Source organism: Hyposmocoma kahamanoa, unplaced genomic scaffold (genome assembly GCF_003589595.1).
Source record: "Hyposmocoma kahamanoa isolate Upper Pololo Valley unplaced genomic scaffold, ASM358959v1 66, whole genome shotgun sequence".
In the NCBI taxonomy this organism is placed as follows: domain Eukaryota; kingdom Metazoa; phylum Arthropoda; class Insecta; order Lepidoptera; family Cosmopterigidae; genus Hyposmocoma; species Hyposmocoma kahamanoa.
The window spans coordinates 22031883-22049595 of NW_020653854.1; the positions used below are offsets into that span (position 1 = coordinate 22031883).

Here is a 17713-nt window from a genome sequence, read left to right on the forward strand (position 1 = left end):
ACCAAGAGCGCGTCACCGTTCCCGGCACCCCGCACACAGCGTCGTACGGAGTAGTGAAGCCCCATTCACACTATGGTACCTTAAAACAACATAAGCTTACGCTAACACGAACCTATTCTAGTGTTGTCCCAGTTGATACCGCCGAGTGCGTAGCCCATGAATCCGCCGAGACCGGCCATGACCGTAAAAGTGCTCAACCCTTTTGCGTGGTCCTCTGGAATATCACAAACATTTGAATTTGACATATTGATTGTAATGAATATTATGATGTTTTATTATTACAATTATTCTACTGAGGTATCTTCTTTCCAACAAAAAAAATCATCAAAATCGGTTCATAAATGCCGAGTTATCGCGTAACATACATACAGTCGAATTGAGACCCTCGTACTTTTTTTTAAGTCGGTTAAAAATAACCTTTACTATGCAAACAAGTACCTGTGGATGATGCGGTTCTGTCATTCTAATTACGGTAAATAAGTCAGTGTGTACAACGAAATTAAGTAAAAAAACCTGTCGCAGACCATAAAAGATAATTCTGCTGATTTTTGAACAGCCGATTTTTTTTGCCGGATCTTTTCAACGCATAGTAACGTAGAAAACCGACCCAGTAGAATCTACTTAGTCTACAAAAACAAGCAATAAACTTCCGCTTGAGTTATGTTAATATTATTATGTATAATTCAAATAAAGAACAAAATTTATTTTGAAAAGTAAAGAACACTAGTTTTCGTTTTCTATGTTTAAACATGGTTTTTTTTTGAAATACCGATGTAATTTTTTATTTCACGATACTTTAAAAGGTATTGTGAAATAAAAAATTCCGCCCATTTGGATTGAGAAGGTACAAAGATTTAATAAGATAACAGCTAATTTTATTTCGCAATTTTCCATCGAATCCACAGCGTAAAAATTGTGTGTATTGACGTGTAAATTAATTCTCTAAAGTATTATAATAAAAAATATGGTTAAAAGTTCTTTTGATAACTGACATCTTACATTGAAATGTTTAGTGGTATGAGATTAAACTACTTTTAATTGTAAATTAATTGCGAAGTAAATCTGCGGTTTCAGAGTAACTGATAATACCTATTCGACCCTAAAGTATGACAAAGATAAGAGACTACGCACACGGCGTGTTTTATACGCGCCGACGATGCACGTTTCACGAACGCGCGATTACGGTGCTGTAGAGCCTTAAAAAGTAGATTGTTGCATTTGTATCGCTTCAAACGCGTGTAAAACGCGATACAAACACACGCGAGATCGCATTCGAAGCGCGTTTGCGGCGCCACTGAATTTGTTAACGTGTGCAAAGGTTTTCTCTAAAGACTGCATCGCGTAAGAAAAAGGTACCAGGAGGTCTACCACGAAATACGATACCACGTGACAACGAAGCTCATACGTACTCCACATGTCAATTTTACTATGAAAGTAATGTTAAAATTCGATACGATAGCTGCCATAATATGAACTTCGTTGTCACGTAGTGATGTATTTTCGTGGATCTCCTGGTTGGGTAGAGAAAATTTCATAAGGTCGTAACAGGTGGCGCTACGGCGAAAAACCCTTTAAATTCAATACAAAGATCTATAGCAAACATGCAGATAAAATCGTAAGATCTTATTCAATCGTAGCTTAGATGAATGGCAGCCACGGTGAAGCAATAGATACTGGTTCGAGACCAATCGGATTTAATAAAAATTTCTTTGTGTTTGTTCGACCTTTGTATATAATAATAACAAAGTAGTAGAGTAGTTTAAAAAATAAAATAAAACGATATTCAATAAAATGAATACGAAAAAGATGTTTTTCCGCGATTTCAAAGAGGGACCTCTTCGAAATCGCGGAAAAATTATAAAAAAAAATAAATTAAAAAATATTTTTTTTAAATTCTTAATTTCATGCACTTTATACTTTATTGAATTATGACCTAATTTATGTAGAGTTAAAGCATTATTACAGAAAAATCTTAATGTAGCGTTTTTACACAATAATTTTCGTAAATAAATGTTGCTCCATTCAAAATGCAGCTCAATAAAGAATCGATAAAGAATCCCAGTTAATGAAAAAACCCAGGAAGGTTATCAACTACTCAGAAAAAAGCAATTATCTCAGAATTTCCTTCCTCCAATTCAACTGTCACGTCTGACACATTGTGATTATGGAAAACACAGGTTAAATGTAAACATAAACATTTATCAATGCAAAATATTAGCATAGAGATAAAAAATATGTCATCTCACAGCAAAATTAGTCGACTACGATGAGCGTAAGGCAACCTCGTTCATATTTACACTCCAATCAGATTGTGGATATTTAATTTATTAATTAATAATATGTGTGTTTAAAGAAAAAAAAAACAAAAAGAAAATCAATATCATGTTCGAGAACATTCGGGCACGTAATGAGAAGTGAAAAAAACTTTTTGCAAAGTAAAATCAAGGTCTACAGAAGATTTGGCCGTAGAAAAACCACAACATCAATCCATTTATACGTCCCATTGCTGGACACGGGTTTCTTCTCCGACGAGGGTTTAGGTCTCAGCCCGCGGTACGGCTTCACGGCTTCTCAAACCATTAAGCTCAATTTATATTGCGGCGGAACGGAATGGAAGTGAATTTTTTGTAACGAAATTGTAAAGTCAAAGTCAAAGTCACATAATCATTTATTCCATAGGTAAAATTTTTACACTTGAAAACGTCATTTTTAAGCTACTGCTCGTTCACTACGATGTCCTCCCTGAGAAGCACGAGGAAGAAACTCTAGGAATTGCTCTTTTCAAATAAACTTAAATATGTAATATGACTTTTATATAATATATTATTATATATATAATAGATATTTAATATGACTTTTCAATAAAATACTTTTAATGGAGGTTTTAAACTTAGGAAATGATAATCTTAATATATTCTCCGGAATGTTATTGTAAAAACGTATATACAGTTCCCCATAAAAGAATCGTGTACATAACATAATGCATTTTATAGTCAATTGTGTAACGTACAGACTAGGTACAAGCCAAAATCTTCCGCGGAATTCTCGTCGAGAATGCTCGTGCATTCCGCGGAACATTTGTGCTCGTATCTATTTTGTAATTTAAAACTATTGACCATAAAGTTCATTATACTATGTACAAGGTCGAACCACACGGTAAAAACAGATTACTTAGAAAAAGACAAAATTCTTTTTATAAAGACAAATTTATTAAATCCAACAAAACGATCCTCTCCCTATAGACGCTAGAGAATAATTACTTGATAATAGTAAAAAAACGTCTCAAAAGTGTATTTTAGTTACAAGACAGAAATATTTAATCCAAGAGCAAATTAATTTACTTCAAGTCATAAAGCCACTCTAGATTCAACAAAATATTTGTTTGTTATTAGAAATGTGCGATTTTGATTTGAAAAAAAAAAGAAATTAAAATTGAGAGGTACTTAATTATTTCACTGAAGATTTATTTTTTCTAATATCAAAAAGGGTAAATTTACAGGGTTATGGACCCAACAGTATGTCTCACTAGCATGAAAGCATACAGTTCAGTGCCAAACCTTAAAGTAGCAGAAATAGGACGGAATCTTCTCAAATACTTGAGGACCATTCAGCGCCGTATAAATGCTACAGCGGCAGAAAGCACTATCAATTCCATATATATATGAGATGACTTTATACTATTGACGTTAACAAAACGATAGCGCGTTTCAGAGTACAACTAATGCCATCTAGCAGTGGCGTGATGGAACTAATTGCATGTACCATCCATTTATCCGTTTCTTCATCAGTGTTACTCCACAGCCAGCAAGTTATTCTTTGACAATGAGTGTGTAAGCTCGCAAGTCGGGGCTCAGCAGGGCGATCCTTTGGGGCCTTTAATATTTTGTCTAGCCATACAGAAAGTTATTTCTTCTTTGGATTCACCCCTAAACGTATGGTATTTGGATGATGGAACGATTGGTGGGAACCCGCAAGTGGTGCTAAATGATTTAAAAAACCTTGTGCCCGTTTTGAGGGCGATAGGTTTGGAGATAAACCCAAGCAAATGTGAGCTTTATTGTTGTGGTCCTGTGGAATCGGGCTTTTTGTCGGACATGGAATTATTGGTGCCAGGTGTGCGACGACTTCATAAATCATCTTTGTCTTTACTGGGCGCTCCCAGCTTTCCCGAAGGGGTTAGTGCGGCTCTTGAGGATAAAAGGTTGGCATTGGTTGGAGCTCAGGAACATTTGGACAACTTGTCGGCACACGTCTCGCTTGTTTTATTGCGGAGCTGTTTTGCGATGCCACGCGTGCTGTATATTCTGAGAACTTCTCCTAGTTGGTTGTTCGAGGACGATGTGGCAAGGCTGGACGACACATTGAAGTCATCACTTGAGTCTATATTAAATGTTCATCTAACTGAATCACAGTGGTGTCAAGCTGCTCTTCCAATTCGTCATGGCGGACTGGGGGTACGTCGGTGTCGAGAGATCGGTTTGGTGGCTTTCTTGGCTTCGGGTCATAGGTCTTTGGGGCTAGTCACTCGTATATTACCCTTCAATGGTGACGATACCCGGATACCTTTTCTTGCCGAGGCCCTTACCAGGTGGTCCACTGTTTGTCCGGGTGATGAGCGGCCGGATAATGTCGTCGTCCAGAGAGGATGGGATGATGTTTTGTGTAGGGAGATCACTACATCGCTATTAGGTGAGGCATCGGGTGATAACGTGGCACGTCTAAAGGCTGCAATTAAGCCTGAATCAGGAGCGTGGTTGCAGGCATTGCCTTCACCCCATTTAGGCACACTGCTGGATAATGACTCTTTGAGAATTGCAGTTGCTTTACGGTTGGGATGTAAGGTTTGTGAACTGCATCACTGCATTTGTGGGGTCATGGTTGAGGAGAATGGCCACCACGGCCTCAGTTGTCAAAGGTGCGCGGGGCGGTTTTCAAGGCATCATGCGATTAACGATTTAGTTCGCCGGGCTTTGGTGTTGGCTAACGTGCCTTGTGTCTTGGAACCTCCGGGGTTGTGCCGTACGGATGGCAAGAGGCCTGACGGTCTTACATTGGTTCCATGGCGGAGAGGTCGATGCCTATTGTGGGACGCTACACCACCAGATTTGCCGGATCAGCTGCGGAATATGCGGCAAAATTAAAACACACAAAATACAGCGCGTTGGAACCAATGTACGATTTTGTGCCAATTGCAGTGGAGACTGCGGGGACTTGGGCTGCTGAGGCCAAGGAATTTGTGCGGGAGTTGGGCCGCCGGCTCCGAGAAAGGGGCTATGATCCACGCTCTGGATCTTACCTGGTGCAGCAGATTTCACTGGCCATCCAGCGCGGTAATGCGGCTAGTGTGATGGGGACGTTTGAGCCGGGTACGGTTCAGAGCGGTCCCTTTTAATTTCCGTTCCTATTTGGTTTTCATTACTTATATTATTAGTGTTTTTGATTGAATTTTTTTTTGTGTTTTATTTTAGATGTAATGTGACAATGATAATTAGAAATTTTATAAATTAAATTGTACAGTAAGTTATTCAATAAATAATATTATTGCATGTTAAAGTTGTGCTTGTTACAAGTGTAGTTTGATTTCATGCTGTAACCAAATTTCTTAAATTATGACTATAAATAACACCCTAACAAACTAGAGATACTACGTATTGTTTCTTTGGATAAATGACTGTTTATGATTTTTATGATTACAAGCACAAGTAAAAGTAATCATTACCGCGTGCGCCTTCGGCGACATGTCACGACAACATTGACTATGAAAACGTAACGAAATGTTGCTTTAAGAATATACTCTAGAATTTAGAATATTAATATTAGAATATGAATAGAAAACTACTTCTTTTTTGTTTAAGAATATATTTTCTTAAAATACACCCAAGAAATTTTGAATTCATTTAAGATTATTTTAATTTGATGTAAGAAGTAAAAATTTCTTGATGTAAGTAATGTCCAATTAATTGATTAGAAATGAAATAAAATCTTGAAGTGAACGTATTTGTCTCAAAGTTAGAATAAAGTTAAGAGTAAAATTGTATTAGAAAAAGATAAGCAGTATTTTTGAAACGACAATATTTTATTACTTTTAATAAATTTTTTTTTTCAGAATTAGCAAATATTTTGAGAAATTGCTCTTTCTTATTAGTAGAAATCCTTTTTTTCTGTGCACGTCAACCTTGACACTTAAGACTTAAATCCAACTCTATACCGCTTACGATAAGAACTGTCCAAAGTACAAAGTGTCAAGCTTGACGTGCTCTTGACTGTGCAATATCGTTACAAAAATTCGCTTCCATTCCATTCCACCACAATGTAAATTGAGCCTAAGGCAACTTTTCAAAAGAGTGGTTTAAAGATTCTACGAACGAAGTAGGTCAGTAAGCTTTTATGCTTCAAATAGGAGTTATAAAATTTTACATATACGTAATTTGTTTCAGGTAGTTCATATTGCCATGTAGTGTTTATAACTTTCATGTGATAAAAATACTTTTGACATACAACAATGTGGCTTTAAATTACCAAGGTTCACTGTACAGACATGTTAATACAGTGACATGCATTTTAACACAATTTGTAAAAACAAAAAAGATGAAAACATTATATGGTCCGTTTCCTGACTAACCACCGTAACAAGCATTACGCACATTTATGGCCCTGACCTAGTATTTTGTTGTTTTTCTAACCGATTTCAAAAAACGGAAGAGGTTCTCAATTCGAATGTATTTTTTTGGTGATTGCTTCGACATTTGTGAACCGATTTAGATTATTCTTTGTTTGTTGGAAAGGGATTATCTCAATCGTAGTCCCGTTCAAATTTGAAGAATATATTCCACCTCTAAGGATAGCAAATTAGGCGATGGATCTGGTCTTTTGAATTTTATCCACTTTTCGTTAACCGATTTCAATGAAACTTGGCACATAGATGTAATTCCTCCTAAATACATAGATAACATTGACGGTCTCCGTGGTCGAGTGGTTTGCACACCAGTTTTCATAGTGTCGCCATGTCTGAGGTCCTGGGTTCGATCCCCGGCCGGGTCAGTGTAGAAACTAACTTTTCTATATTGTCTCGGGTTTGGGTGTTTGTGGTACCGTCGTTGTTTCCGATTTCCATAACACAAGTGCTTTAACTACTTACTTACAAAGCAACGTATGTGATGTTGTCTAATATGAAAAAGTAGGGTGTATTTAGGGTGTATTTCATTCCAATGAAAATAAAACAGCGAAAACGGAGAAGCAAACTTTTGAAGTTGGTTTCATTTTTAATAAAAATGTTATAGTTATTATATGTCAATTCAATCAAAGGATGCTAAAGTAAACGATAACAACAATAATAATAACGCACACACTCATAGCCCATTCCCTAGTGCGGACTAGGGAAACCCTGTATCGCGGGTGCCATGGATACATACATAGACAACTGCAAGTTACACCCAAACTCACAAGAGAAATAAATGAGGACCGTATAAATATTTGTGCATGCCCGAAATCGAAGCCGGGACCTCTGCTTGGCAGACTAGGGGTCGTAATCCAGAACTCTACAGTGAACACTGAAAATCATACTCAAGTCCTTGCCGTTAGGGTTGTATTTCCAGTGCTTGAAATCATACTCAAGTCTGCTCAAATCCTGACTTGAGCATTGAGTAGAGTTTTGGAATACGACCCTAGGACCCCGATTATGAATTTTTCGATATTTTAACCGAATCATTCGATTGGATATTTTTCTCGAATCGAAGGGCGCTTTCCGAGCTATTCAAAACTAACAGTTAAACATTCGATTCGGATTCAGATATGATATCGTTATCCAACAGCATTTACGGAGTTAGTCGGTGAAATAGATCATAAGAAAAATTACAATCCTTTTAAGCACGTTTTTAAGACTTTAAAGGCCTAAAATAGTCTTGCATTAAAATAAATGAATAAACTTGAACATAATCCAGACTTTATTTAAAATAATAAGAAATTTCCATATAACATTCTTGCTTTGTAGACAAATAGGACGTTCGGTAAGTTTCATTCGATAACGGTGTTCTGAATAAAAGTTTGTAACCTTTGCCGCCGAATACGCCAGTTTGACGTTCGGTTTTGGTGTTATGAATAAAAATCAAAAGAAATCGTACGATATCAAATGGAATCGGTCGACCACTGATTTATCGTAAGGTGCTGAATCGACCCCCTGCGTGGTGACCGTTCGTCCACCGAGGCAGTTTACCGATGAAATTGAGAATGGAAATGATTACACAGTCTCTCCTAGAAAACGATTTATAAAGTCGTAGTAGAAGATACAATAACTTATGTAACTATTTCTGTTTTTGCTCTTGTTGTTTAGAGATAAAAAGACAAATCCGTTAGATTTTACCGGATTACCGAACTATCTCAGTTAGACATCAAGATCGATTGTCAGTGAGTTTAAATAACCAACTAGTTATGATATTATTTGATGATGATGGTAAAAAATTTTTGCGTAACTCGGAAGATATTGAAATATCCGTTGGTTTAATTTGTTTTATGTTGCAGAGAAAAAGGATCAATCATTAAAAAAGATGACCGTTTAGATTATTTCGCTTGCCACTTTTGCAAATTTAAAATGATCATTGAAATACATGCCAACTAAATAAAATGATGTTTGAATAGCTAGATACGGTTTTACTCTTCTTTGCGTTCCATTTCTATTGCCTTGATTATCTTGAGTTTATTATTTGTAGACATAAAAACAGTAGCTCATAACCGCATGACAGTGCGCGTCCGCGTGCGCATGGTGAAACACTTTACAAAAACACCTATAATAGCATTCCTAACGAGGCTGTATGTTGTATTTATTGTCTATTACACAGTCAAATACAAAAATTTTAAAAATCTAAATTGTTTTTTCGGATTTAAAGCGCGTATATTAGTTAGCACCTTTTCGGGCCCTTTACAGCTTATGTATATATAAAAAAAAACAAATATTGTATATAAAATAGTATATGTAAAAAATGTCGACAATAAAAAAGTTATGCTATTTACAAAATTAACTACTGGAAATATATAGCAAATACGAGGATATCCAGCCCTCAAAATAAGACCTTTTGAAAAACATAGATGCTTACCCTGTCCTATACAATTATATTATGGCATCAATCCTCGACGACATTTGAAATTAATTAAATAAAAACAAACCCCTATCCTCATTCCATTAAAATAAGAAAACAATACTAAATACATGAAGAGGCTCTATGTTGTTATATTTGTCAACCCAAATTAATTCGCTCTGAACCTTTTGGAGGGAAAAGTGTCGTTTTTATTTTTACTTACAATTATTTTGTGAAATCTAGTTTAAAGTGGAATAGGATAGTACTATTGTGCCTTAATCGAAGATTAAAACGCGAAATTATACGAATCTCGAACTAAAATACCCGTATCGGCCCGTCTTAAGGAATCCCGACTCAATCCAAGCACGCCGCCTCAAATTGCCTATCCTCTTTGTGGCGGCCATATTTACAGAAACATAATTAAACTTCATGTTTAGGCTGATGGCTTTGCCAAAGCCTTAATAAATTAAAAAAAAAATCAACCCAAATTATTGTGTGAAAACAAAAAAAAAACACAAGAGACGTGCCCACAGACGTACTAATTTAAATTAATAATAACATTCGTCAGAAGGATTTTCTAAGATTATTATTTTTAGATATACTCCGATCTTTGATAATAATGTAAATCAATGTAAATCTAAATGTAAATGTAACACAATGTGAATCTTTATGGTGTCAGTCACACGCAAACGTTTTGTGGTTATTATTAATTAATTTACGAAATGATTTCTGTTTTAATCCTTACAAACATAATAATTGTGCGAAATGCTGATATAATACGTTCATGACAATGCCTCATAGAACTGTAGAGTGATGTAGAACTTTTGATAAACTGAAACGCATACTTTTAAAGCACTATTTAACGAAAAAAGTTTGAGACAGTTAAAATTATAGTCATAGATACAGTGGCCATAATGAGACTGCTAAACCTTTTTCAGTACGAAGATAATTTTTATTGAATGTCAGAATGTTTCACCACCATTATATATTTAATATTTTTTTTGTGAAATTACTCCACTAGTTTGTTATAATTAACAAAAACCAAATACAATGATCCGACAACAAGTATATACCAAAATTCGTGAGGTCCGGTGGCTCGTTCCGTGGTTTAGGTTTTTTTTTTATAACATCCATTGACGGGACGAACAAGTCGTGCGCCTGATGGTAACCTACACGCCTATCCATAATATCAGATAGCTTTAAATTGCAAAGATCTGTGAGAGGCACTCCCATTGCGCCCTCACCCGGCGACATAAGTTGACAAGTCCCAGGTGCCTTTAACGTCACCAGCACCCTTACCCTTCAAAGCCGGAACACAGTAATGCTCACATTACTGCTTGTCGGCAGAAATAGGTAAGGTGGAAGTACGACCTTGGACGAACTCTTTCACAAGGAGCTCTACTGCTACTAAATAGTTGGCATAGCGTCTGGAACAGTTTGCTAGAAGACTTCGGCGTTGGTTCGAATCCGGCCGGATTGAAGGATTTCTTTCCTAAGTGTTCGATCTTTGTATTAATAATTATAACAAACTAGTGGAGTCATTTCACAAACAAATAATTGAAAATCGCTTTTATACTTTGATTTGTAATGAGCGGTTACGCGAAATGCGGAAACTAGTTCTAAAACTTACACCTTAAAGTCTCACATCAATATTCGCATACAACAATCTTATTTAACGCAAGAAACATCTCGCTACGTTCAAGTGGCGGTGGTGGGTACGCTAAAAATAAAATTTCTAGCTAGATAAATCAATCATAACTGTTCGTTGATAAAACTGTTTTCATCGCTCGCCGAATACCTGTACCAGTCACATGCGTGTGACGTCACACACCGTTACAGTCAATATTTAATTAAATTAAATCTACCAATGTAGGTTAAGGACTATTAGTATTTCCAGCACAAATTTCGACAGTGTCTTGTTTCATTGAATCAACACTTTTTATTCCATATTCAAGGTCTTGTAGTATAAATTTATGATATCGCATTGGACAAGCCTTGATAATCTATATCAAAAAGACTTGGAGACAGACTTACAAGGCGTACGATCTGGGCCCCAGAGAGTAAATTTAAAGAGAGAGAGAGACGGGTAATAATAATAATAATAATGACGCATACACTCAACATAGCCCCGCACGAAACCCTGTGTCGCGGGTGCCATGGACACACACATAGACAACCACAAATTACACCCAAACTGACGAGAGTAATAAATGTAGGCCGTACAAAATATTTCTCCCGGCCGGGGAATCGAATCTGGGACCTCTGCGTAGCAGTCCGGCATGGTAACCGTTCGGCCACGGCGTAAATTTAAAGAAATTAATATTCACACTTGCACCACTGCGCATTTTATGAAAACGTAATTTATGTTATGAAGAACAGTCATTGTTTTATAATTGTAACTTTTTTATATATAAAAAATTACCTCAAAAGTTCATAGAATTATCTATATATATATATATTTGCCAACTTTTATTGAAATCGGTTACCGGAAAGTGCGCGAAACCGGATTCATCCCCTAGTTTGCCACCCTTAGAGGTGGAATATTTTCTTCAAATTTAAATGAGACCGACACTGAGGTACTCTCTCCAACAAAAAAAGAACCAACAAAATCGGTTCACGAATGGAGTTATCGAGTAACATACATAACATACACACATGTGTACAAATGTTTATTTACAAAGAGCAACCCCTAGACTTTCATGCTCATTCTTCTCAGAGGATCTGCCTTACGAATGAGCAGTTGAATTGGATCAATATGAATGTTTCTTTAGTTGGATCAAAATGACTAGATTTAGGGGTAGTTCCAAATATTCGGCTTCAAAATGCTGGAATAATATTCCACCAATACGTGACGAGCCTTGCAAACACACATTCAAAGCACTTCACCGGGAACACCTACTCTCGTTACAAAAATCTGTCTAATTTGTTGAATTTTTTTTTTTTTCTATTTATATCAGGTAACAAAAATACCCATATATACATACCTTATAGACTAACATACATAACAATATAAAAACAAAATAAACCTATATTATATATACCTTAAAACTAACATACATACAATATAATAATAAAAAAACTAATCTACACGATTTCACTTATCGGCGACGTACGGCGCAATCTGGTGTCAGGTAACCGGCCGCGGAATCGCCGATATATGACACCCTTCGGCCAAAATTCCTCTTTCATGAAGGTCGAAAGATGTTCGGTCGGTATTCTCACCACAAACGAATTAAAGTTCACGTTGCGGCGAGACTCCAACCGCTCGACCCTCAGGGTGTAATTGGCTTTATGCCTGATATACTCCACTATCTCCTCAGACTTCTAACTAATATTATTAATATTAGTTTTCATATCCCTATGTACTCTTCGTAACTTTTATAAGTACACATTTTTGCTTTGATTTATTACACTGAAACATATTCACAATCATAATTCTCACTTACAGTTACACTTATATATTCAAATTCGCACATGCACTTACATATTGAATAGGGGAGTTTGGATCCACTATTCACACTTTATTACATTTATTATTTTCACGAACAATTTCCCTCCGTTTATTAGTCGTTTATTAGATATTTCATTGCAAATAACTTTTAGATTTAGCACCTCTCGTTGGTTCTAACTGAAAACCAGCGTCTTAGGGATTTTAGACATTGCTGAGTCAGAGTCATTTCATTGCTATCACAAATAATGTTTTATTTTTCCTGTTGTATTCAATCTATATTTGTGTCATACTAGTGAATAAAGTGTTTATCTATTTCAAGTATAATTTGCTTTGTTAGAAAATAAAGATTATTTTTTCTTATATTTTATCTTCGATTTTGACATATTGTCAAATAACCTATAGCCTTTGATTATATTGTAGCCATATGTGATTAGACGTCAAAAGTGCTTCTTTATGTCTTAAAAATAATACGAATTAATAAAACAAATCATCGATATGCAGAATTCCAAAATTTTTTTTATTTGATATTTTTAACATTGCGGTTGTTATATATATGGGACAGAATTGCCGTATTCTGTATATACCGGTCGTCCGTAGTCCGGATATTTTTATATCTATTCTCAATCCGGAGCAACTTGTTTGAAAGTCACTACCCCTTTCGTACCGGCTCCGAAACTACTTGGAATTTCCCCGGAAAAAAAAAGTTGTATCTACCAGAAATTGACCTGTAGATGACGAATCTGGTCAGATCAATTTTCCATTTTCCGGCCGCCATCTTGGAAAATTTGGGCCCGCATAATTGTATTAACTTCGACCCTTTAGAACAGGCGCACAATTGTGTAGGAACACGATTGTATTTAGATGGGCCTTTATAGGTATTTGAGTAAAATACAACAACAACAATTTTGTTATAATTTTTATTTATTTGGTGAATAAAATCTTAAGACATTTCTTACATGCAAAATCAACAAACAGTCTTAAAATGTACTTATTCTAATAGTACTTTTTATCACAATAAGCCTCACCGTGTCGTCTGGTGTAAAATATTTCTCAAAACATTGAGCGAGTGTTTCTATCGAATTTACGTTAGGGAAAGAATCCCCTGGCATCGGCGCTTCTTCTTCTTCCATCGATGCGTATTTCGAGATACGTCATCAACAGACTCGTCTTCCGATTTTGAGGATGAGCACCCCTCAGCATCACGACGTTCCTGAGAGTTTTTGTTTCAGGTGTCGAAACCGTCTTCCTATCTGCCCTCATTATTGAACCCTCATAACAAACTTCAATTTCTTAATTTAATAATTTACGCGTCATGCGGAAAAAACTGAAAAAAGCGTGAAAAAAGTAAGCACGAGTTGTACTTGGGCGCCGGTCGTAACAATTGTGTTGCAAAAAATCGTCAATATTGTTTTTGCAAGCTAGATAGTTATTAGCATGATGTTTTTGACTTAATCACATTAAATATTTAAAGTGTTATTGCGTTTAGGTGTTAAAAACAGTATTCCAAAGGAAAAAGCATAAATCAGATACTCACGATCCAAAAAGGTGGGTCCCCTAAAATCCGTCCAAATTGATATGTTGATGCTCGCAAGGCGACTAGTCGATGCACTAATTTTAAATGCAAGGTAAAAGATCGTCTAACGCGCAATCGAGTAACGAAGTCCCCGTTCAGATAGGTAGAAGTTTCGTTTGGAAAATTATTCTTATAAACCAATCAATCGTGTATGGCTAGGTTCGAAAGGAAATGACGTGAATCAGACACAAAGCATTGTGTGTGCATGACTAATATATAGTAGATTGTACAACAAGTGCGTAAAACGCATCATCCTACCCGAGACGAGTGGATACCTAAGTCAAGGGTAAAATGGGTTTTATGAACGAGTTATACACTCTGCTTTTCACTTCGATTGCGAGGAAATTAAACAGCAATATTACAAATAAACGATTATTTAATTAAAATCGAATGTAAAATTACAACAATTAGAGATATAAGACGGATTAAAAAATAAAATTAAAACTTTATTTGATAAAGTTCTAGTGTGCGTGGCTGTTGGCGCAGGCATCATTGCGTCGGTCTTAAACGACGATTTTATGCACTAAAGCATAAAATCCTATTTTATGCAGCCTACACCCAGCATAAATACGAACTTTAAGAGCATGAGAAGTGAAGAATACATTATTTAATAGGTCCACATTACGTACCCTTCGATAATAAAGCCACATGTGGTCATACGTCAAAAGCGTTTTTGGAACAGGAAAGTCATAAAAATAATACGAATGAAACATATCATCCATATGTAGAATTTTATAAATCCTATTTAGGCACAAAAAGTTGTGGACGAATTTCATTGGTGGAATTTTTAAAGTTATCTCCTGAAAAGTTGTCATTTTGCAGATGTGCCCTTATTACGGGATACAAATTGCTCGTTGTTTACGTTTAAATACAAAATAAACTCACTCCTCGTTTCACAAGAATTATCGTTAATCAGTTTTATACTACGACGATATGTTTACCACATTCATCGGTTACACCGATAAATTTGTGACGTACCTAGTTAAAACAAATTTACGTCGAGTAATCTAATGGTTATAAAATTATTCACTGGTTCCACTTACTGGAAACACGATATTAACTACGTCCTTATTTTTAACCGACTTGAAAAAAAGGCGGTTCTAATTTGGCTGTATTTTTTTGTGTGGTTCGTTACGCGATTACTAATTGTAAACCGATTTTGATGTTCTTTTTTGTTGGTAAGAGGGTACCTCAGTATTAGTATCATTTAAATTTAAAGAAAATATTCCATCTCTCAGGTTTATTGGATTTCAACCACTTTCCGTTAAACGTTTTCAATAAAACTAGGCAAATAGATGTAATTCCTCCATATTTTGAAGTTGATTTATTTTTCTGACGATCTCAGTTATAAACTTGAGTTAAATAATACAAATATTTTGTACTAAATTTTTAGAATAACATTTGACTGTCTACCGGTATCCGATGGCCTATTAACAACAATGCTAAAGCAAACACTACGAGACAAGACAAATAGAGCGTAAAGATAAAAAACGCAAGTATTAGTGAAAATTCATATTGAAATATAACTGACCTGGCACAGTGACATCTAAAAGATAAGCTCTGGCCGGACTTTGACAGGCATCTGCGTCAAAATCAAGAAACACTGTCCCCAATACAGTGAACAGGACACCCCAGGGATGCCGGTTACTTCCTGAACCTTCTAAGGCGTTACTTCTGGGCCCCAGAGCAGAAGGAACTTCAGTTCGGTTTGTAGGTCTTACATCACCGAGTGCGTAGCCTATTGCTTCTCCATTGGGCACTAAAATTAACCCTGTAAATTGATCAATCATTGAGATTAGATACATTATGCAAAGATGGATGTTCGTGGCCTTGAATATCACTCTTGGATACACTGCATTATATAAAACTATATTTGAAAATCTGGATAAGATTTAATCTTTTAAGATATACTGAATTGTAAGTTTTTATCACTTATTCACTCAAGATGTTAAACCTGGTTAAGTGACATGTGAATTATTCAAAGCATGCTTGTTGATAGTATACATACATACATAGTATATATTAGGTTTTTTTTTTACAAAGTCAAGACGAAATCAGGTTTTCGTTTAAACTTTAATTACTGAGGGTTATTATATTATTTCTGTGTACTTAAATGACAAAATTGAATCTCATTCAAAATTGTGTCATATTCGAAATAAATATTGAAAATGATAATTGTATACAATGTCTATATGCAAAGAGCAACCGCTAGTGTATTAACTTATTCATCCCAAGACAATTTGTCTTACATGTGAAAAGTAGAGTTGTATCAAAGTGACATTTGCAAATGTAATTTGCTTACCTTTGAAATGAATATATATTTGATTTCTTATTTTTTATATTCATAATTCATTTATTTTTTGTAAGCATGTGGTTGACATGGTGTACATTAAAAAACAATGCATTACCTAGCCATGAACCCTGATAGGGTACCGCAACATGATAAATATTCAAATTATTTTATCATTCTAATCATTGACTTACAATTATATGGACGTCGGGTCCGCGCTAAAAGTGTCCGAACTTACAGGGTGTTAAAATCGTATACAGAGCGTCATTCACGCTCTAGTCTTCGTTTGTTCGACTGACAGCGAAGCAAGCAAAATTAGACAGTACTGCGATGACATTACAATTTAAATTCAACGTTTTAGCTTTTTCATATTCCTCGACATGTCACTACGTTTAAATAGGTTGACTTGGGACATTTTTTTCGTGGTTTTTATATTAGACCCGTCGTCCATTTATTTGTAAGTCAATGATTCTAATCAATAAAATCTAATATAAAATTCAATAAACAAAATCAAACTAAAATTAAATATTGAAATGAATTGAAATTGACTTAATTCACTTTACATTATCATATTGATTATTATTTACATTTATGTATTCATATTTTCGGTTAATTTATTATTGTCATTTGTTTATTATTAAATGTATGAAACCATTTTATTTTAAAAACTTGTAAGGAATAGAAGCCTTTTAATAATAAAAATTCTTTTAATACATGTTTCAATTTTTCTATAGGTATTATTGCTTTCGGTCTTTATATGTTCTGGTATTTTATTATAAGTTTTTACCGCCATTGCAATGGGACCATTGTATTTATTATAACCAATATTTCATATATCAACTTACGGATGTTTCTCAACTTCAAGATACTGTAAAAAATATTAACCTACTTACCCAAGAACACGCCGATTGACATCAGCACAATAAAAGGTCTTCTTCTCCCAAACTTCAACCGACACCTGTCACTTAAAGAGCCCAGCAAGGGCGTCATAAAGAACCCGACGAGAGGTGACAGAGCCCACACCAGAGTCATCTGCTGGTGGGGTACTCCGATCTGAAGTAGAGTGGGCGAGACGAAAGCAGTCTCTGCTGCGTATGAGAACTCGATCCCCATCACTGCGGCTGATATACGCATTAGTTCTATGCGGCTTTTTCTCCTGAATAGATAAAAAGAATACAAATTCTTTAGAAAGCCGTGAGAAAAAATATAGTGATCAACTCAGTTGCTCCTTTAAAAGTGCAGTGAAAGAAAAAGTTGTTATTATACAGCTTTTGTGTATTTGAATGACAAAGTTCCATGGTAGTGAAATGGTAGTGACACATTTAATT

At 35.5% G+C, this 17713-nt stretch overlaps 1 protein-coding gene across 1 annotated transcript in view; it reads right to left on the reverse strand.

Annotated features, from left to right (window-relative positions):
- The window catches only part of LOC113231736 (proton-associated sugar transporter A), a 40678-nt gene that overhangs the window by 22243 nt on the left and 722 nt on the right, over positions 1-17713 (reverse strand). Inside the window, exons 2-4 of the mRNA XM_026466227.1 lie at positions 17279-17541; positions 15627-15866; positions 113-214 (exon numbers count right to left, since the gene is read on the reverse strand). Of these exons, the coding sequence (XP_026322012.1) occupies positions 113-214; positions 15627-15866; positions 17279-17541 (605 nt within the window). The remainder of the gene's footprint in view (positions 1-112; positions 215-15626; positions 15867-17278; positions 17542-17713) is intronic.